We start from the raw sequence: 24,184 nt of genomic DNA on the forward strand, positions 1-24,184 counted from the left end.
GAAATGAACTCTAGACCTTTTATCTGCTCCTTGTAAATGAGATAATGAGGGAATAACACACACCTGGCCATGGAACAGCTGAGCGGCCAATTGTCCCATTACTTTTGGTCCCTTAAAAAGTGGGAGGCACATATACAAACTGTTGTAATTCCTACACCGTTCATCTGATTTGGATGTAAATACCCTCAAATTAAAGCTGAAAGTCTGCAGTTAAAGCACATCTTGTTTGTTTCATTTGAAATCCATTGCGGTGGTGTATAGAGCCAAAAAGATGAGAATTGTGTCGATGTCCCAATATTTATGGACCTGACTGTATATTGTAGGCCTAATGTTGTGACAAAGTCCAAATGTGTTTTTGTGCCAAATCTTTCCACTTCTAAGTAGCAGGTGCAAACCGAGGCACAAGCGAGACGGAGACACAGGCTTCAAATCTTGAAATAACTAAGTAATCTTTGCTAAGGAATCATCCAACAGATTATTAATATTAAATATAATAATTGCAGCCAATAAATGATTAAGGCTGGGTGTATCTTTCAAAAAATCTTTCAATAAGTTGCCACTCGTAAAAAAAGTAAAAAAAAAAGAATTTTTTTTTTCTTTTTTTTTTTTGAATAGGCTGAGTGCATTGTTATGCTGCTTTTAATCACTTTTTTCCATCATGGAAAGGGATGTTTTTTTCCTTTAACAGAACATCGTTAGACACAGAGCATGCTCAACTGACAGTTTGTTAACTTATGTGTTTGTTAGTTATCCTGCAAAATAATTACGGAAGATCTACCACTTTTGCAATGTGCGGATCGTAAGTAGATAGATAGATAGATACTTTATTCATCCCGAGGGAAATTTTAGTAGTTCCATTCACCGACTGCACCAACGACCGCACCAACATACCCTCGTCAGGCTGCATTTTGCGCAGCAAGTTTCATGTTGGTAAATCTGGCCCATAATCTGTTAATCAAAACTAATACAATGAAAAACACTAAGTGTGTAAGAAAATGTTTAAATATAAGTCCAAATATCCTTATTTGACAATGCTAATGAACTATAATTGAAACAGAAATCCTTTTTCTTTTTTTTATGAGGCTATATTACTTGCCAGATCTGCTATGTTTACAACCATGACTAATATGCTCGCTATAAAATATCAGGTGGGCAATACTGGGCTTTCAGTCCAGCAATTAGCATTTATTTTCCTTCTATTCATTTCCTCACATAGGTCATATTTTAAACCTATATCTAGACAGTCATTATATGTCAGAACCACAGTATATGTTCACCAGCTAAATTTAGCAAGAGCAGCGAAGTTAGTGATTAGTCATTTGGGTGCATGCAGATAAAGAAGTGTTGGTTAATCAAGTGTGGGTAATCAGAATGGCCTATCAACCACTTTAAGCATGATACACTGGGACCACAGTTGGGTTCTTTAAAAAAGAATATTAATTTATCTAATTTATTTTAATTTATTTTTCTAAGTCTCATTTTTCTATTGAGTTTTAGGCTGGTTACACAAAATCCGTAATAGCTACTGCCTGCCAGGAGTTCATATAACATTTTGCTCAAGAATCATTTATCAGCTGAGTACGAATTTTCTACACATCACCAATGGCCACGATCACCAACAATGGACTAATATTACAACGCTTCACTTTGCACAGGGGTACTAGGTAAGGATGCCTGCTCTCTCCATCTTTATTTGGAATATGAATTGAACCACATGCAGCAGCCATCCATCAAAAATCAAACATCACAGGAATGCAACCATCCGCCTCATGAACACTTTCTCTAAAATCTCAGACTACACTATCAACTGGTCAACATCCACCATTCTCCCGGTCAGCCCTATTAGCCTGGATGTGGGACTCAAACACCACCCCTCTCACTGGTAATATCACATATTTAGGAATCAACATTATCTCTAGGCTGTCAGAGTTAGTCCATCTCAACTTCAACCCACTTCTCAAAACAGTAGACTCACCTTCAACATTGGAAGAATCTACCAATATCCCTCATACAACAGACAAAATGACCATACAACCCATGATAACCTACCTATTCACAATGATCCCGATCAAGCCCCCACCCTCCTGGTTGAAATCCCTAGAAAAATCACCTTGTTCTTCTACTGGAAAAACAAGACACAGAGAATCAAACTATCCACTTTACAAACAATCCAAAACCCAAGGAGGTCTGGCAGCACCACACTTCCTCCATTACTTCATTGCCCACCAACTCCAGTACATTCACAAATGGATCAACAAATAGACTCCTGGATAGACAAAGAATAAACATTATGCAAATAAATCCATATTTCAGTCTTACCATTCATAAGCCGCTCCATCACACAACATCCACATTTCAAAAACCCAACCATAATAACTCTGACAGCCTGGTGGAAATTTCACCAAATAATTAACTACAATCTCACCAACCAAACACTCTTTTCCTCATTTAGTCAAGAAGAACAGGAATTGGGGAGAATCACTTTTTAGAATTCCTCCAAATCAAATCCTCTACTCAGACCAAAGACAGACATTAAACTGGTGCAAGCAAACATTAAATCATCTAACTTAGATCTTCCCCCATTAACATCAGACCGGATCAACATCACAACTAGAAAAAAACTACTATCCTAAATCTACATGATAATTTCCATGTATGATTTAACAATATCCATCCCTTCAAAACAATGGGAATAAGACCTACAAATTACTCCATGGAATGACTTCTGGACCCAAACCTGCAAAAACATCTTCTCTATACCCACCAACACAAACATGCAACACATTTAATACAAGATTATTCATAGAGTACACTACACGGGGGAAAGGATGTTTGAAATGGGTTTATAGGCTCTGAGATTTGTCCACACTGCACACAAAACACCACAGACAGCTATATGCATGCTACATGCATACCACACCAATTAAACAATTCTGGCCGGACACCACAGACAACCTCTCCTTTCTTTTGGGCTGCCACATCCCGCTCTCCCCTCCACTCTGCTTACTTGGAGACATATCAAACATAAACTTAAACAACACATCCAGTAGAATTCTCTCCATAGCCCTAATCATCGGCAAGAAAACTATCCTCATGAATTGGAAAAGAAGAGAACACAATCAATATTACACTTTGGAAAAATCAACTTATCGAATACATATCAATGAAAAAATGATCTGCCTCAATTAAAAAACAAACCACTGACTTTGACATAATCTGGAATTTATCGATACCCTGAATTCGTAATCTCTGCACCGGTTTCATGCATCACAGTTGTACTTTGTTTGGTTCTGTTCTGTTTTGAATGGCGGATTATTCTGTGACTCTATCTTCTGTCCTTCTTCTGTTTAACCCTTGTATTGCACTTTATTGCACAATGAAACAAAAAGACCAATTTGTCGAACAGACAACATTATTTGACACAAAGATTACAAAATCAAAAGCAGGGTAATCCTTTGCGTAATGTTCTAAAGAGCTCCATATGAGAGTTCAGTTTTTATTATTATTATATTTTATATTGTCTCCATACCGTACGGTTGAGCTTTGACTGATGCATTTGCCCTTAAATTGTTTCATGTGCATGAATTAATATTCAATGTCATCACAGGAGGTGATATTGGTTCAGTTCTGTTCACTCTTGATTATGTTTACCTTTTGTTATAACAACACATAAATATCCATCACTGAATTATGCCATCAGTAGTCTGGAGCATATTCACACATTGCATGAACTGTTCGTTCAATTGCCACAACAGCTGGGTCACAAAATGTACACTATGATGAGGACTACATTACAAACCATGCTTATTTATCTAGATGTGCATGCATGAAATGATATAGAGATTCATCTTTCTGCTTATACTCAAATTTAACTACTGAATAATAGTTTTTTTTGCGACAATTTTTAGCCGAATTATGACACATTCTGCCCAGGAAATATGTGTGTGAAACTGGGCTGGAACGCACGGGGCTGGAACAGTGTGCGTGTGATCTAGGCGAGTCATAGCAAGGTGTACTTATCTCCTTCATGCATATGCATTTACAGGTGGATCGCGCAAATAAAGGCCAGAGTTGATTGTATATTCCCCTGAATTTACTAAAGTTCACGCACACACTAAACTGAGGCGCAAGGAAGTCAAAGACAGAGGTATATGCGCCCAAATCTTGAAATAACTTTGCACTGAAATATTCTTTGCAACAAAAATCATACTATTTCCTTGTCTTCCTTGGGCCCACATTATCTCAAAATCAAGCTCTTTCAGGACGCTTTTGAGGTGGCAAACCCGTTGTGCTCTGCCAGACAAAAACAAAAAAGTCTTTGCACTATACACTCACTGAGCACTTTATTAGGTATTTATTAGACTTATTTCTTAGACTTCTACTGCTTTAGCCTATCCACTTAGAGATGTGTTCTATGTGTTCAGAGAAGCTCTTCTGCATACCACTGCTGTAATGTGTAGTTATATGCATTACTGTCACCTTCCTGTCAGCTTTGACCAGTCTCCTCTGACAGCCGCTCACTGGATTTGTTTTTACCAAGAGATCAGCAGTTTCTGAGATACTCAAACCTCCCTGTCTGCCACCAACAATCATTCCACAGTCAAAGTAACTTAGATCACATTTTTTCCCCATGAATCACATGACAATCGCATGAATATTGCCCCCTTGTCTTGCCCATGATTTGTTAGAGGGCACTATAGATTATGAAAGTGATTATGCCTGCACTCTCATAAAAAAAGAAGTGGTTCACTTACAAATTGAATGACAGACTGAAATTGTTTCCTGGGGAAAGCAGCAAAAGTCAAATATCCTCTCAGATACAGGGGTAAAGCTTGGGGGTCATGCATCTGAAAATTGTTGCTACTGTGATTCCTGGCCATAATTTTGCATGGTAGAATTAGAGATTGAGAGGGTGCTGTTTGGCTTTTAGTTCTTCTAAAAAAAAGGACCCATGGATTGATCAAAATGTACCATGAATCAGTTGTGTGCCTGATTCTAAAGTTACAAATTGGTTGACTGAGGCTTTGCCGCTAATTCTACTTTAGTATAAACTAAAGCTGCTGCGGAAGACTCACTGATCTACAAATCATGTTACTTATAAAAAAATAATGAAAGTAACATGGCTAATAGTAAATCTGCACAGCGTCTCGAGTTGACCTTTTACCTTTTATGAGAGTAGTGCTGGATGCTATTGGCTTGCGAGGAAAAACCATGGGAAAACCAAGAACAAAATGTCCAACAATGTCGACACGGTTTACAGTGCACCACCAAATTTAAAATGTTTGGAAGACATTTGGATTTTATAAGAAGGAAAAAAGATTGGACAAAAGTCTGGCCGTTTGTAAGGCGGTGTAGAACAGCGATACAGCGGTAGCACGACAACAAAACGGTGAAACCTATGCGGGCAATGAGGAATCTATGGATGCTAGTACAGCTAGCACAAGCAAGAACACACAAGACAAAGACACAGAATTAAACACCTTTTCCAGCCACAACTTAGCCACAACTCAGCATGGTCTAAGGTAATCACGGCATCTATAGCCCGTTTTATTGCTAAGGGCTTATGACCTTACAGTGTAGTGGAGAGTGATGGCTTTCGTGACATGGTAAATACGTTGGAGCTGAGGAACAAGACACCAAGTAAACAGCATTTCAGTTGTTACAGCCACTCGCTCTGCATTTGACAATTCTGTTTTAACTTCGTTCTATACTTTGATATACAACTATGGCACGCATTTGTCTGATTCTACTAATTTTATGATATATATCGATTTATTTCATTTATTTCACCTTTATTTAACCAGGCAGGTCAATTAAGAACAATTTCATATTTACAATGATGGCCTATCGTTTGAAGGCAAGCAATGCCACTTTTATAGAATTGGCTTATTTTAATTTATAATGGAAAGTGAATGTCTACAACTTTTAACAAATGTTAAAAACCCTATCAGATTGCATCGTATCATTTCGCATTGAATTGCACCAAATCGTATCGCACCAAATCATTCCATTTTGAATTGTATCGCCCCTGAATCGTATCATAGCCCATGTATCTAGATGCGTATTGGATCGTCTTATAATGGAGATAATGGAGATTGTGTACCAAGCTGTCAGAATCTCAGGTTGCATTCATGAGTACAGATAGAAGACTGTTCCCACATAAAAGCCTGCAACCAAAACACCACTACTTGTTATACTATCCTGAGTTGACACCGAAATTTGGTCCTCTCATTCATACTTGGACAATGCGTTTTGAAAGCAAGCATGGCTATTTTAAAATAAGTATTCGATCTAGCAAAAACTTAACAGATTATAGATTGTTGTACTGTAATGTAATTGAAAAACAATAATGACCTTCAATCGGCTGGATTTCTCGGTGCCAACACACACAATCTACTAATCCAAAAAGAGGTGAGTAAGGCCTCAACCTTACTTTGCCAAGCACTCCTTGGTAAGCAACTTGTGATGTGCATTACTTAAGGATAGCACTGATTTGACAAGAAATGTTCTCAATCTCAATGTCGTGGGCAGCTAAACTGGAGAGCTCTTGGATTATGATGATATGGTGTTTCAGGTGATGAACGGTATTACATGGCTGTTGACCAGACGATTGTGAACGACTATGTCCACTGCCCATTGACTGTCTCTACTACAGTATGTGCTCAATATACGATATCCAAAGGAGTTTATGCAAACGTTGGTATCCTACAAGGGCTGTTTAAACAAAAATATATTCCTGAATTTACGCTACCCAGTTTATATTTGTATTCTGTCTGATTCTATGCAACAGAAGTCTCCTGGGAATCAATCCTGGATGAGGGTCCAAAGTAGCGCAGAAAGGAAAAAGGCGCACAAAGTTCATCCTAAATTGTTAAAGTTCCTCTCTGAACTAAGTCACTACCAAAATCCATGGAGAATGTAAGTGAGGTGAGTTGGAATATATTAATACATTTACTAAGTGAGCAAATCTCCTGTCAACAAGAACTCAAATGTGTCTAATAAGAACAAGGCAACTCCTGATTTTGTTCATCAAAATGTCAAAAACAAGGCATGAAATTATAACAGCTGATTAAGCTTACTGTGTATGTGTGTGTTACAGTTCATGCAGGAGTCTCCAGGTGTGTGTCTCTCACTACAGCAGTGCACCACAGTGGCCAAGGAGAAATGAAAAACTTGACGCTGTTCTACCATGTGTGTAAGATTAAGTAGTGTGTGAGAGGCTTGTAAAATGTTGTTTACTACAACATTCTAGTCGGTTAGCCTGTTCCTGTTAGTTTACATGTCAGTTTATTCAGTTTGTTTATGCTACAATGTATTCTTTACTTAGATTTTTCGCATCAATTTTGCATGTGAGTGTGTGCGTGTGAATTTGAGTGCTTGCATGCGTGTGTGTGTCCAAGTGATGAAACAACTGAATCACAAGGTTAAAAATTCCCATCTGTTTATAAAATGCTACACTTACACATATAGTAGTTTCAACAAAATTTAGTTTGTGGTAGAATGTATGCTTTACTTTGATTTCACTGTATTCGATTTGTTGGTGCTACAGTGTACTACAGTTTCTTGTTGTGCATGTTATACAATCCAGATTTTAAAAGTAGAATATTTTACGTATATGGATTTTTTAAATTTTTATGAGTATATTTTATTACAAATGCAGTGTGAAGATGTAGATCTTATCATATCAAATAAAAAAATTGTGTATTATTTGTGTTCCATGGGAGATAATTTCATTCTAAATTAGAAAATTTGCCATTTAAAATTGTAGAATTAAAAGAAACAAGATCAAAATGAGCCACAGTGGTGCGCAGCTAAAGTAACAGACCTTGATCCAGGTTCCTTGCAGTTGCACACCAATGACTGGGGTTCGATTGCCGGTCCTGCCAAAGCCTGTGGAGCGAGGTAGGATGGCCGCATAAAGAACTTGCAGGGTCTAACACGATGTGGGTTGGAGAGGCGTGTTGGCCTCTAAGATCGCAAGATCTTTCCGGGCTGCTGGGGGAACGAGGTCGTAGGTGGTGTATCGCCAGCTAACATGGGTAATTGGATTAGATAGGGTTCAATTGGCTACCAAATTTGGAGTAAATGGGAACAATAAAAATAATAATAAAATAAAAGGTGAATGATATAATTTTACAGAGAAAGTCCCCTCAAAAAACGGATAATTTTGCCAGTACTTTTTCAGAGTTTTCTTTTACAGTGTAGACTGAGATGAACATTGCAAAAATTACTGTTATGCAATGGCCATCTCAGTTTACAGACTTAAACGTGTGGATTTACTTGACAAGGGCAGCCAACAAGAGCACACCTGAGTATCTGAAAGATTCTCTCTTTGAATGATTGCCTATATTCACTGATCTCATAAGACACTACAGAAACTCACTCAATCCAAAAAGGCCAAAAATTATGACACTGATCATTTTAAAGTAATAACTAATACTTGTCAAAAAAAAAACTTTTATCTGAGTAATTATATTAGCATAAAATAATATCATTTGCCAATTTTATCCAGCCTCTATTGTTCAATGTTATGAAAGCAATCATTTTTGGAGGGCAATCTACATGATGTCAGGCAGGTCATAGATAGCATTAGAAGTCAAGGCCTTGGTTTTAAATCAGTCGACAGGAGAAATTAGTAAAAGTATATTATAAGCACCCAGTCCAGTGTAAAACAGATTCAACGATAAAGGCAATGTGAAGGGGTATATATTTTTTCAGTTGTACATGGGGTATGGCCTGGAAATGTACATATATGTTTTGTGTGCCTCGTAAAAAATTTTCCTCAAGATAAAGCAATAACCATCAGCTATGCAGACACTTAACCTCCTAAGACCTGGCGTACACATGCGTGGACTCCACATTTTGGGCTGTACAACCATAATACTTAATTCTTAAGACCCAGAGTCCACACATGTGGACATCATTTTTCTGAAAAACTACATCATGTCAAAAGATGATGCTTAGTTTTTTTACTTACCAGGTCCCAATAAGCCCAAATAGCAAAGAGAAATTAAAAATGCATACCAAAAAAGAATGCGGGTCTTAGGAGGTTAATAGGCCTTCATGAGACTCTGTGAAACCATGATACTGCAAGTTTCATTTTATTTGTATTAATGTGACATCCAATGAACTGCAGTGCTATTTTGCATGCATTCATGCTTCTCCAAACACTGCACAAAAATAAATATGGCATGTATTTTCTAATAATCTGGAAAAAAACATGTCCAGGTTTCTTACTGCACAAAGAGGCAAATTGGGCCCGTGGTGTTTATCATAAAAATTAGGTAATTAATAGGCATATGAATAAATTAAAAATAGAACCAAATATTTACATAATAGATTAGATGACACCCTGCTACATCCTACTTCCAAACTATGCTCATTTTCGTCTAATTTTAGTTCTTCCAGAAAACGAAAAAATAATTTCAAGAGCCTGTTAGACATACTTCTTAAACGATAATATGAAAGGTATAAGCCAGATACATTTCAAAGAACAGCTCTACATATCCATGAATTTAGACTTTTTTTTTTCATGAATAAACCCACATCTGATGGGTCACAGAGGATGCATCAAGGGGAGAATGTGTATTCAAACCATCATAATCATTGGAATATATTATGACTAAAGTTACTGTAGTTAGCCAGCAAGTTACCCTTAGCAACAACCAATTTAATTTCAAAAACACAATAAAAACTGAAAATTCACTCCCCTAAATCACACGTTGTAGTGACTACGTTTAAGTGCTGCTTTTCCCATTGTAGATCTGCAGGCTATGACAGCAAAGCGGAGTCAGTCTTGATCAACAGAGCACAGATCGTAGCCGTCCCAGAATTGGTTGTTGTGAAGCCACCATAATAACAGCACAAGCTATGCTCCATCTGTCTCTCTGTTACCTCTATTGATTGTGGTGATTTGTGTTTTCTGGGCAATCACTGCACATTGAAAGTTCTTGGCTTCTGGCAATAAAGGGCTGCTGTGGTGCTTTTGAACCTATGAAACCCTCAGTGTTCAGCAGATTAAATGTGATCCCACCCCTTTATTGCAAGGTCCACAGGTGAAAACAGCCCTTGCCAAAAGGCAAATGCAGATCAATACTAACCACATGCGAAAAGCCAGCTGTTGGAGCAAAAAGCTTACCTGGGGCAGGTGCTGCGTCCACACTGTCGTGCTCTTCGTGCCACTGCATAGTCCGATGGTAGCTGAGCATCACTTCCCACAATGCCTTGCACAGGTCAGTCAGACATGGAATGTAACTGTCTGGAGTGATGTGCTGTTAAAGGAATAAAAGGGGTGGAACAAATTCAGTACACTTCCTTTGCAAATTACAGAGATTTCTGAAGACTATGAGAATCCATGCGGCCATAGCAACCCATTCATTTTAGCGGTAAAATACGGTTTAAACTAGTGCCTAGATGTGACATGGCATCCATTGAAAAATATAATGATGGTGCCCAGTCAATATCAGTTTTCATATAAAGGTTGGATGGTTGACCTGTAAAAGAAGAAAACACAGATCCAAAATGGCAACCCTTTGCGTGCCACCAGCTGTTCTTCAATTCCAACGTAGCCTAGATAGCTATAACTTTAAATCGTACTAATACTCTTGACTTTTGCATTACTGACATAAAAGCAGTGATACAACTGAAACGGTCCTATTGCCTGCACCTACACTCAGTAGGTGTAATCACACAGTCACCCACTAACGGTAAAACATATTTTCTACACATAGCATGTAACACAATGGCATTTTGCAACTCTGTAATCAAGTAGCAGTTTCATTCATAGATATGATATTTCAATAGCGATCTAGCTAGCAAACTAGCTAAGATGCCAAGTGGAAGTTTTCATTGTTGATTATCCACTTGTCTACATAATGACTTTATGTCCAAAAGAGCTACAATATAACCAGTTAGCTAGGATATACAGGTAATCATGGGGCCACAACATGTATTAGCTGATGTGTTGTCGTTGCATTTTTATCCTTTGTCGCTGACCTGAGATTTGAAAAACTATATTTTTGGCTTGTGGCATGTATTAAGAATTAAGGACATAAATGCCCATTGACACAACAACAAAGAATGATCATCAAAATAATGTCTGCTTTCATTGACTTCATGCTGTTGTGTGTTCATGTGATTCAAAATCTTTCTTTCAATTTCTCATTCAACGGACTCCCTGCAAAAGGTTATTTCCATGGAGTAAGAGTTATTTTCAGTTTAAAAAGCAACTTTCAATGGAAAATTCAGTGGTTTGTGCTACAATACAAACCATCATTACACCTGGTAACATGGTGTTTTGACTGATGATGAGCTGTAATAACTTTTGCAGAACAAAGGTTTTCTAGCATCACTTCTGTCAGTGATAAAGTTATCCTGTTAAAGGTACAATAGGTAATTTTTGCATTAAAACATTGTTACAAGACCATTGTAAATCCCTTCCTATCATATATGGCGGCCTGTAGCGTGAATGACTGAGACACGCAAGCTGGGTGGTTCTAATCCCGGTGTAGCCACAATACGATCCGCACAGCCGTTGAGCAAGGCCCTTAACCCTGCATTGCTCCAGGGGAGGACTATCTCCTGCTTAGTCTAATCAACTGTACGTCGCTCTGGATAAGAGCTTCTGCCAAATGCCAATAATGTAATGGACAGTAAATCCTCAAATTGTGTCCGGGATTCTATTTGAAGCCAGCCCCCAAATACAAGCCGGGATAATATTGCCTACCAGTAGGGCTATCAGTCCATGAGCACTAGAAGACATTGTTTCGATTTAACTCAATGAAATAAAAGAGCTCTTCTTAATATTTCATATTGTTGGTTGGTTTAATACTGTTGCCAATGAAAAGTCGTTGTCCTACACCATGAGTCTCCAACATGTTGCTGTCAAGCTACCAGTCGCTTGCCGCCTCCTTCTGAGTAGCTTGCCAAAGGCTGAAGCAGTATACATTTAAACACAATTGTTGCCGCGAGGCATTCCAGCCTACAAATTTAATAAAAAGTAAATCAGGCAAAATAAAAAATTAACTCAATTTAGGCTACTTAGCTACGCAATAAGGTTTCCATGTATTTACATTACATTACATTACATTACATTACGTGGCATTTAGCAGACGCTCTTATCCAGAGCGACGTACAACAAACAACAAACAAACATTTACAGCACAGCGCACGTTCAATGAATGAATGAAAGCGGCTGCCTTGGCTCGCAATATACAGACGGCTGGAAATCCCAACACTCTTTCAACTACATAAAACTTAACAGTGAACCATCAAATACAGATTTCAGTGCTGTTGGGGCCAACGTAAGAACTTTTTGAAACAGGGAAACGCCTTTGTCTATGCCATTGATGACGCAATCAACGCCGCCTCCCACTGTAATTTTAATGGAAATTTAGCCAATACAATAACAGCCGGAAATACGCAACTGCTGGACCTCACAAAAGCCTCAGGCGCAAATTCAACGGCCTCTTTCTAACCTACGGCTATCCCGTGCTATTCGTTCCAAAAGAGACTCCCATCTAATTAATTTTAAGAGCACTCCCTTTGTGTCTGAACCCTTGATCACGGTTCTATTCATTGGGCCTGCTAGTTCTGAAATTATACACATCAGAATACTTGCAAGGACCCAATATTTTATCGGAGATTGCACATACATTGTGCGGTTTTAATCAATTTTGGAGCTAGAAGACGACCGGCTTCTCTTCCAACTCCACCCACGCGTGAGTCGACGACGCCTTCCCCTGGTCAGGCCACAGACGGATTTCCCTGGTCCCGCCAGAGACGCCCTTCCCCCGGGACAACGGTACCTGGGCAGTGTTCATTCCCTGGAGCACCACAGATTCTCCAAGCAAGAAACTGTGCCTGCTGACGACGGTCAGCTATTTGAGAATGGTCGAATATCATCAGATATTCGCCACCAAGTAAGGCAGCGCATCTGGGCATTAGTCTTGTTCATGTTATGATATATTGTATCTTTAGATTAATTGTTTGTGTAACTTTGTTAAATTGTTTTTCTTGTTCACAACTTCCACATTATCATCCATTACATTGTACTTTCTCTCTCTCTCTCTTCCGTACAAGTTTTAGTCAGTGGACTGTAAGTCTCTAAATTAATTTAATCAAGCACCGCAAACTCGCGGAAACGCTTCCCAAAGCGTAAGTACTCTTGTTGCGGTGATTTCATTAATTTGTCTCTTGACCACCCAAATTTCAACTAGGTGTGCCATTACGCGCTATAACCATAGTCCACCATTATAAGGCCCAAGCTACAGTCTCCACCAATTCCTTCCCCCATCCTCTTCGCCCGCTACGTGTACTCATGTGCACGCGCTCTTTCTCTCTTCCTTTGTCTCCTTCCCTCGCTTTCTCGACACGGGCATACGTGTATGCGCATTCCTTTGTCCTCCATCTTTCTTCCCACTTCAATACGTTACTTTTCCGTCACGCCCTTTTTATTTAGCTGTGTTTATGTGTTCATCGTGTTTAATAAATACTCTTTATTGTAACCGGTTGTCCGTCTCAATGTTTTTCCAACACTGAATCAAGCCAACTAGCTATTTAAGAACTACTTATGAGGCTACTTATAAAATTCAAACTCATATAAGTTGTTGTTGAATTCATAGTATTGATTCAACCGTATGACTGTTGAATGATTTATTAAATCATTACTATTGAGTTCGTTATTAATAACGTAGCTAAATTGAAATAATTAAATGAGACTGATTTTAAAATACGATATTACCCTTCGGAACCTACATACTGGTGCCCTGTGTGAGGAACAGAAGTTGGCTTGATTCATGTTTGAATAGCTTTGGGGTGTGACCAAGATTTTTCAGTTTTGTCTTGAACAACCATTTGACGCCACGGAGTGGCGCCAAACCCACATTTAGCCTACTGGGCCAAAGGCGCTTGTACGCAATTGTATTGTGGTGGTAGCTCTGTTCATTGCGACTTGACATAGCTCCGATATCATCGCGAGACTAACGCAGCTTTATTCACCAAGTGACAAGAATTATTCAGTAATTGACATATCGCTTAAATAAAGTTAACGGATTCATAATGAATGGTTATACATTTTGATTAATTTATTAATCATTTCCCATTTTTTTTTTAAATAATTCTTTAATTTTAAGTATTTTGCCAATTATTCATAATTTTAACTTTTTCATCCTTCAATTAGCCACTCATCCCTTTTTGATTATTAATCAAATTCTGATTTCAAATTCCACATTGAATCAATTTGAATCGTTACTCACTCCAGGGTGTTGGTTAATTGTCACTGGTTTTCTTTTCCCGTTTGTTGTTCTTTTAGAAGTACATACCATTTAAGATTCACCCGGCCTGCTGAGGTACTGGGCTGGTGTTGTTTATCAGTGCTGTTGCTGTGTTGGTATACACTGTTGGTAACCTGAAAGCTGGTTTTGATTCTAAGTGCCTAACCCGGCCCTGTGAATTGATGTTGTGGCTAGTCAGTGCTTCTGATTTGGAGACGTTTCTGCTGTTGTTGCCAAGCTGGTGCTATCCTTAATCAGTCATGATAATCAACCCACGCTGCTAGCATTCCGGTGAAAGCTTTTGGTTGTGCAAACTACTGTAGCTAGCCAATACGCAGTAGTTTTGTTTGTCTTGTAAGGTGCTGCTGCAACGCACCACACCTCACGTGTTTCATTCAATTTAACATTTTACACAAATAAGTAGCTAGAGTTCGAAATGAGCTTCCGTGCTCCACGTGCTGCGGCTATGGAAGATAGCCCACCACCTTTGGAGAATATTTCAATTTGTGAGTTTGTGGCTCAACTCATTCAACTGTCTCATGAAGACCAGGGGGAGCTTGAGCAGCACACTGCTGAGGAGTGTGCAGCGGGGGTGGACAACCTGGTTCGGCTCATCCAAGACCCCTCTCGGAGTGTGCTCACTGTACAAGACACAGTTGGAAGGCTGTTTCTCTTGTACCATAGACAAACGAGTCTGGAGCTTGACACTCTGCATAAAGAGAATAAACTCCTACGCCAGAGAAATGATAAGCTTGACTCGGAGGTCGAGGAGCTGCGCCATGACCTGAAACTCACCACTGAAGCCTTAGAAGAATGTACTTCCAGGCTTACAGAGGGTGAGCAAAGCCAGAGTGCTACTGGGTCCATTGTCAAAAGACAGGTAAGTGAATTCTCCCGTACAGGGGTACCGGAGGGCCTTGCCTCCAAGCCTACTGGCTCTAGGGAGCTTGCTACGTCAGAGGTTCCTCCTCGTTGGGCAGCTCCCCACCCGGAACTGGGAAACCTTTGGACTTGCGCAAAGCATAGGCTCAAACCTAAGCTAACTGCTACTGGCCCTCTTCTCACAGATTGTTCTGAGGCCAACTTGTATTCACTCTCTGAGGAAGAGACTGAAGGCTACATAACTGATCCACATTCCCTCTCTAAAGACCCTACTAGACCTGCACCAGTTTCTTCTCTTCGTGTGTCCATGGGTTGCTCCACAGAGCATCACCCACGCTCATCACACTTTACGTCTCCTTCATCGCCGCCGAGAGGGGACAAAAGGAATATAGGGCTGCCTCGCCTATCTCGTCTCTCTTATCAAGAGCACAGGACCCGCTTTGCAACCTCATCTCCACGCCGTGTTTCTGCTTCACCAACTCGGAGGAAGGCAGAAATGCCGTATCGCGATTCTGATCCCCGCATGGTAGGGAATCAAAGTTATCCTATCGGGAACCTCGTAGGGAGTACTCACCATCGCCCCCTAGGTGTAGGGTGCATGGTTCTCGCTCCCAAACCCTAACCACTCAGCGGGAAGAAGAGTCCAGCCACTCAGATAGTGATCACGGAACTACTTACCGACCCCGCCAAACCACTCGTTTCACTGGCGGTCCCCGCTTGAAACAGCTGGATGCACTAGCCAAAGACATTGAGGGATTTGACCCAGAAAAGCAGGATCACAATGTTGAGGATTACCTCAGAGAAATCGCACACAGTCTCTCCGACTTACCTGGTCCGACTCAGAGAGAGAAGATTAAGCTGATCTGGAAGACCACTTCCAGATCAATCCATGCTTTCATAGAGTCCCAGCCTTCCTCAACCCGTGATAGTTATTCTCGACTCTGCAGAGCTCTGATGGAGGAGTACTCTTCATTTGCTGATGAAACATCGGCAACTATCTCCGCCATACAAATCAAGCATCGTCGCAACGAAAACCCAAGGGAATTCTGTAACAGGTTGCGACATGCATTCTTTCAGGGAAGGAATGCGCCAGGTCTTGTGGAAGACCGGGCCTTCAAATCCCGCTTCCTCCATAACTTACATCCCTGTGTGCGAACCCATGTCACGCTTATGACGCGGCAGGACGATCCGTCGATGCGCGACATCAAAAAAATGGCGCAGATGGCATGGGAAACAGTGGTCAGCTCAAATTACAAAAGGGAAGAGGACCAAAGGGTCCTCATAGTTCAAGCCCCCACAAGGGTTTCATTGGAACTGGAGGGATCTGAGGTTCCTGCTCCAAAACCCTCTCAATCCCGTGTCCAGCAAAACCGGCCTTCACATCGCGACAGCGCAACAAGGGGATGGAAGGACAGGCAGTCGAAGAGGGGTGGTGATCGTCAACCGAGGGATGCCCAAGGAGAAAGGAATGACTACCATTTGCACACTGAATCGACCTACATGGGTAGGGACAAAGAACAGAGGGAATACAAGGGTCGTGATTCCCGCTGAAACAAACAATATAGGAAACAGGAGGGTGGGGCAGGTCCTCAAGCTCCTGTCCAGTGGAAGTCAGAGCTGGCTTCTATAAAGGACACTTTGGCCGCCCTATGAAAGGGTATGGCGGCCCTCTGTAAAGTCCCACCAGAGGATGCTGAAAAGCGTTCGGGCAAAGGTGGTGATGGTCCTACTATAGAATGACTAGTCGGGGAGCCCTCCTCCACACCAGCGAGAGTCTATCTCATTGGGTGGGGTAAGGAACCCATAGGTGATGCTGTTCATTCACCAATTAATGAACAGCCTCATAGAACCCCACCGATCACCCTAACTTACCCATTTTTGCAGTTCCTAGGCGACCTCATCCAGAAAGGGAATGCCAAGCGTCTTTATACTACAGTCCTGATTGAAAACGGACTGTACCTTGAAGCTTTATTGGACACTGGATCCGAAGTTAGCCTGATGTGCGCGGACACCTTTGCAGAGGTCACCCAAATGACACTGTCCACTGGGAGACGCCTTCGGATAGAGGCCTGTGACATCAACATCACCAGCTATACCCAAGACCAGGCTCCAATCACTCAGAAAGCCTGGCTGGAATTCACCTTCCATGAGATGAAAATTGTACACCCCGTGTACATCTCCAAGGTTAACACGGAACGAATGTTGATTGGCCAGGACCTGTTGGACAGACTGGCCCCCCTGATTGACTGTCATCGCGGACAGCTATGGGCGCAAGTCATGCCGAAGCCCATCAATATGGGGACCACTGGACACACGTCATGTGACAGAGTGGCGGTTGAGGAACCACCTAGTGACTCCCTCACTCCCACAAATCTAGGTGCGCAGTTAGCCCCCTCGCTCCAGACACAAGGCCAAGTGCCCCCTAACCAAGACACCATGAAACCTTCCTCTGTGCCTTAAATAACTCAGAGTCAACACTTTACAGTCCTCAGGTTACCAGTGGCATCCGAGTGGGTGAAACAGTCATACCGGATGCACTCGTAGCCTTGTGGTCAGAGAAATCTGTCATAAGGCAGGAGCTGTATGATACAATCTGTCAGAGCGACCCCTGCCCGACCTTTGTGCAATCGGTTATTATCAGCGGGGTCTCCCTAGACCGCGCTGGTAGCTGTTGGTGTTTGCACACTCTCCATACGGATTGGAAAGAAGGAATTCAGGCACTACATGAGCGTAGTGCCGAAGTTGTCCCAATCTGTTTACATAAGAGCCGACATCTTAGTGCGGCTTGGGGCCCAGATTTATAGGATCAATCAGGTGCTGTGGTCTCAGGCAAACATAGAGAGGAGACCACTGACGGGCACACCTGAGAATATGCGCTCAGGCCAGACCATCCCTCAGGCATGTCAAATCGCAAGCGAATTTGACATAGCCGTTCCCGCCAGAACAGCTGGTGTATCTGTCCGCCTCATGGTTTTAAAGGGACAGGAACCACAGTGCTCCCAAGCCTTCTTTCAACCGGGACCACACTTCTTTCAGCTGAATTTAACGGTCTGCGGCACACCCCTGCTCAAACTGAACAATCGTTCAGCTTACTTGTTAGTGCAAAATTTGACTAACCACGTCACTCAGATAACAGCCCGAGAGCCTCTGGGCTATCTAATTGACAGTGCATTTCATGATTTTGAGTTGACCATTCCGGTGATTGGTGAGTTGCCAGACTCTCTGATCGGGGACGAAAATGATGCGCAAGTGTACTTCACGCATCCCACTCGGATGATTTCCATTAGTCCTCGGGGAACTATGCACACAAGCGCCATCTGTCGCATCGACCTAAGTGGAACCAATGAGATGGTGGTACATGCTATTGTCTCTGATCATAGCTCAGCCTTGAGCAATGACGCCTACCCTCCTTCTCAAGAAGAACCATACTCTGGTTTTGAGGCTGAAGGTCAACAGCAGCTTGATAAAGCTGATGCACTGGAGACAGATACCCAAAGGCAAGAGCTCAAAACACTTTTCTATGAGTTCCGAGACATATATTCTCCAGGGACTCTTATGACTGTGGTATCACGGATATGCACACCGTCCGCATACCCACCGATCCCGGCGCACAACCAACATTTGTACGACAGTACAAGATCCCTCTAGCAGCCTTGAGTCCATTCAAGAGATTCTGGACTCGCTGTTAGAAAAGAAAGTCATCCGGGAATGTAACTCAACGTACAATTCCCCATTGTGGCCGGTGTTGAAACCATCAGGTAAGTGGCGTCTCACTATTGATTACCGGCAGCTGAACAAGCAGGTTCCGCTCTCCCGCTGGCCAATGATCCATTTGGACCAAGAACTAGCAAAGGTCACCAATGCAAAGTACTTTTCCACGGTGGATGTGTCAAACGGCTTCTGGACCATGAAAGTGGATCCAGTGGACCAGTACAAACTGGCTTTCTCATTTGGCAATCGACAATTCACGTGGAACCGGTGTCCATTTGGCTATTCCAACTCCCCGGCGGAGTTTAACATTTTCCTACATAAGGCCATGAGCGATGCGGCTGCGCGCGGTAATCTAATTTATGTTGACAACATCCTGATGCGTAGTCAGACATGGGAAGCCCATCTAGCGGAGATCCGTCACGTGCTCAATCAACTCTCCTGTGCGGGCGCCAAACTGTCCCTGACAAAGGGTCAGTGGTGCCGATCCAAGGTGGAGTACGTCGGACTCCTGGTTGGAGCCAATGGTGTGGAACCACAGTCCAGCAGGGCTCAAACCATTCAGGACATCAAGTCACCAACCAATGTGTCGGAACTGCGGAGCTTCCTGGGGATCTGTAATTATTCTCGACAGTTCATCGAGGACTATGCAGAGATTTCCAGGCCCCTGACTCAATTGCTCCAAAAGGACAGAGACTTCCTGTGGGAAACAGCCCAAGAAAGTGCTGTCAAGGAGATGAAACACAGGCTCTGCACTGCACCACGTCTTGCCTACCTAGATAAGGACAAGGAGTTCTATCTTGAGGCAAGCTTCTCAGAGCACTGTCTCAGTGCTGCCTTGTCACAAGAGTATGACCAAGACAGGCGTGTGGTCACATATGCCAGTAGGTCATTGACCAGTGTTGAGCTGAAGTTTTCGGACTGTGAAAAAGCCCTACTCGCTACGGTGTGGTCAGTAGAGCACTTTAGGAGCTACATCGGAGGGCAGAAAATTATCATTGCCACCAACCTGTGTCCTTCCTAAATAGTCAGCGACTCAGAGAAGGTTCCACATTGCCTACCACCCTCAGTCATCCGGACAGGTTGAGCGAGCCAACCGTACCATTGTTGGCATGCTGAGGAAATACGTGAAGGCTAATGGCAAAGATTGGGACGTGAAACTCCCTTTGGTGCTGATGGCCATCAGATCAACTCCTCACCGCTCTACCGGAGTTACCTCATTTGACATGATGACAGGGAGAGAGATGACTCTTCCCCTACACCTCCTCTACAGGCCTGAGGATGTGAGTGTGGCTGCAGCATATGCTACCCACCAATATGTAGCGGACCTGCAAGCACACCTCAGGGCCACCTTTGCCTGGGCTCAGGGAAACCTGGACAGTCCGACGAGGTGGTGGAACCAGGACCTCCTACTGGCATCGTTCTCCAGGATGCTCCTGGACTTCTTCTAGTAAATTGCCACCTCTACACCCAAAGGGTCTATGTCCGCCTTGACCCTCAGGACGTTTACCAGAAACACATGGATGCGCCCAAGGACCTTCCCTCCGATGGGAGGTATCTGAACAGCCAAACCCAAACAACCCTGGAACATGCTCGTCTGACTACTGTCCACACCTTGGAACAATTGCAGAAGTTCCTAGTAACTGAAGAAGAACTGGGGGGGACAAAGCGTCAGAAGCGATTCCTAGGGGGGTTGTTAACTGCAGTTTCTGCGATTGGGTTGTTGTTTTCAGTTAATCTCTCTGCTGCTAACTCTGTTAGTTTGAGCACAATAAAAAGGCAGGTGAACGACCTGAAGCAGGAGATGCCAGAGATACAGCAAAAACTGTTTGTCCAACAGCAGCAATTGCAGGGTGTTGGTAGGACTTTACAAGGTACCATACTTACAGTCAACAGGCATTCAACACTCCTGAATAGTACTGTCTATGCCCTCAGCAAGCGGTCCCATATTGTAGAGACCGAAACCTCTGCGGTACGTATGATCAGGGATCTTATGTCCGACCTCCTAAGGGAAGTCAGCTCCTCAGTGAATAGCCTGAGTGGAGGAACTATCCCTTCATACCTCGTACCCCTCAGTATGGTTGAAAGTATTGTACAGTCTGCTACCACCACCACAGTTCAAACTTCACAAGTTCATTTGGCCTATAGCCTGGGTAGTGCCATCCCTATATATGTCAATCCAGCAAAACTAGAGATAGGATTCATCCTTAATCTACCTATTATAGAAAAGCAACATATATATCGCTTTAAGTCTGCCCTCAATGTAGGCTTCTGGCAGGATGACATACATGTACATATCAAAACACCACCCATGCTAGCCTATCATAAAGATAGCCCGACACTCTACCTTATCCCTAACCTAGACATGTGTACTCTCACAAAAGACATTCACTGGGTATGTCCTAGCAACCCATTCATTAGGGATACCACTGAACGCTTGTGTGGCCTTAGAGTCGGTGCGTCTTCAGAAAGATGCAGGGCTAGCATGACTATAAAGGATGATGTCGAGGAAACCCGCATAGAGAGAGTTGGGGCTCGGTGGCTTGTGAACACCCCTAAGCAGGAGATCACAATGTCCTACGACCGCCACGATACAGCCACAAGGATGAAACTCCCCAACCAAACCATCGTTATTACAGTCCCTCAAGGGACTACAGTCCATATTGAGGACACTGTCCTACACTACCTCAATCCTGAGAGATATGAGACAGAAATAAGAGATGGTAGATGCCTTTCGAGGCTACACACTCGATCTTGGTGACACCCTTCGACAGCAACTCCTGTCTGAAGGGACCAAAACGGTCCAATTCAGTTTGGATCAGTCAAGACTCCAAACTACTCTCCTCAGTCCAATAGTCAGAAGGTCATCTGATCCCTGGGGTACTATTAGCGGAGTCGCGTTTGGACTTCTGGGTGGCTGGATCATTACTGTGGGTGTGGTACTAATTCTCTCTAGACACATTCAAACCTTACACACTAAAATTGACTGTGGTGTTCTTCCTCTTTCACCCAGGACTGCAGGAGACTGTGTTGAGTGATAGGGACAATAACCCCCTACGCACTTCACCCAGCCCTAGAACTGCATGCCTTTGTGTACTAACACATATAATCTCAGGGAATATGTAACCAACAGTCAACAATGTATTTTGATATGTACCTTTGTTTTGTTTCTTTGCCTAGTATAGCCTACATAACCTACCTCAATTGCCCAGATGTCCTCAGGCCAAGGGGGGATGTTGGGGCCAACGTAAGAACTTTTTGAAACAGGGAAACGCCTTTGTCTACGCCATTGATGACACAATCAACGCCGCCTCCCACTGTAATTTTAATGGAAATTTAGCCAATACAGTAACAGCCGGAAATACGCAACTGCAGGACCTCACAAAAGCCTCAGGCGCAAATTCAACGGCCTCTTTCTAACCTATGGCTATCCCGTGCTGTTCCAAAAGAGACTCCCATCTAATTAATTTTAAGAACACTCCCTTTGTGTCTGAACCCTTGATCACGGTTCTATTCATTGGGCCTGCTAGTTCTGAAATTACACACATCCGAATACTTGCAAGGACCCGATATTTTATCGGAGATCGCACATACATTGTGCGGTTTTAATTCCTTCCCCCATCCTCTTCGCCCGCTACGTGTACTCACGTGCACGCGCTCTTTCTCTCTTCCTTTGTCTCCTTCCCTTGCTTTCTCGACGAGGGCATACGTGTACGCGCATTCCTTTGTCCTCCCACTTCAATACGTTACTTTTCCGTCACGCCCTTTTTATTTAGCTGTGTTTATGTGTTCATCGTCCATCCATCCATCCATTATCTGAACCCGCTTATCCCGATCAGGGTCGCAGGGGGGCTGGAGCCTATCCCAGCATACATTGGGCGAAAGGCAGGAATACACCCTGGACAGGTCGCCAGTCCATCGCAGGGCACACGCACCATTCACTCACACACTCATGCCTACGGGCAATTTAGACTCTCCAATCGGCCTAACCTGCATGTCTTTGGACTGTGGGAGGAAACCGGAGTACCCGGAGGAAACCCACGCAGACACGGGGAGAACATGCAAACTCCGCACAGAGAGGCCCCGGCCGACGGGGATTCGAACCCAGGACCTCCTTGCTGTGAGGCGGCAGTGCTACCCACTGCACCATCCGTGCCGCCATGTGTTCATCGTGTTTAATAAATACTCTTTATTGTAACCGGTTGTCCATCTCAATGTTTTTCCAACACTGAATCAAGCCAACTAGCTATTTAAGAACTACTTATAAGGCTACTTATAAAATTCAAACTCATATAAGTTGTTGTTGAATTCATAGTATTGATTCAACTGTATGACTGTTGAATGATTTATTAAATCATTACTATTGACTATTAATAACGTAGCTAAATTGAAATAATTAAATGAGACTGATTTTAAAATACGATATTACCCTTCGGAACCTACAGTGCCCATCAGTCCCAACATTTAGCAATAGAATCAAACAGTCCAAAAGTAAATTAAATTCCAAACCAAAGCGAAAATATTTTGATAGCCTACCGGTATGCTGCTCCAAACGAAATGCATGTCTCACAATAAAACGCACTTTAGGAAAAAAAGATCCTTAACTTTCTGTTATCTACGCTAATTTGTTATTGTTCATGAAGGCGTGTCTGGCAAGTTATTTTATGGATTCTGGACTTGCATGTGATTTATTGTGTTTGAGAATATTTGCAATAAACTAAGTCTGTTAAGACTGACACTATGACTTACCAAACGGTGTTCCTGATTAGCCTACACTAATTGATTTCTGAACGGTTACAGGAAGTGTTGAACAGTGTTGGCCCACTTTAAGTGTAGCCTTTTACTTTAATTCTAAGAATAAAAAACAGAAGCCTAATAAGAAATAAAGGCCTGCCTCAAATAAAAGCCTGCCCCAAATAAAGGCCTGTGCTTTGTGCAGCCTAAGTAAATAAAAGACCCCGGCCACAATTTGAGGATTTACGGTAATTCAATTTGGGTTTCAAAATATGCAGTTCACGGGCCAGCGCTCTGTACAAAAACACTGTATAGCTGTACAATAATTCAAGCTCATTGGTTGAAATTGGTTCCAATTACCACAGCCAATGGCGTTTCAACATCAGTGCTTTCACAGAGAAGGGGTTGGATAAACAGTGTTGTGGTTTGAGTGTGTATGTTGCTGCAATTCCTCTCTTGACTGTTAGAAGTCCGAAATTACCTATTGTACCTTTAACATAGTTGTTTGACAAATACTAATAAATTAGTGTGACTGCGAAGCAACACACAACGCTTATTCAAACGTTTAAGTTTATTAGTATTATTAG

At 42.4% G+C, this 24,184-nt stretch overlaps 1 protein-coding gene across 2 annotated transcripts in view; it reads right to left on the reverse strand.

The window, feature by feature from the left end:
- vps50 (VPS50 EARP/GARPII complex subunit) overlaps window positions 1–24,184 on the reverse strand; it is a 206,288-nt gene that overhangs the window by 115,604 nt on the left and 66,500 nt on the right. For both annotated transcript variants that reach the window (XM_061254761.1, XM_061254762.1), the window contains exon 13: window positions 10,139–10,271. In XM_061254761.1, the coding sequence (XP_061110745.1) occupies window positions 10,139–10,271 (133 nt within the window). The remainder of the gene's footprint in view (window positions 1–10,138; window positions 10,272–24,184) is intronic.

The sequence above is a fragment of the Conger conger genome, chromosome 9, assembly GCF_963514075.1.
Source record: "Conger conger chromosome 9, fConCon1.1, whole genome shotgun sequence".
In the NCBI taxonomy this organism is placed as follows: domain Eukaryota; kingdom Metazoa; phylum Chordata; class Actinopteri; order Anguilliformes; family Congridae; genus Conger; species Conger conger.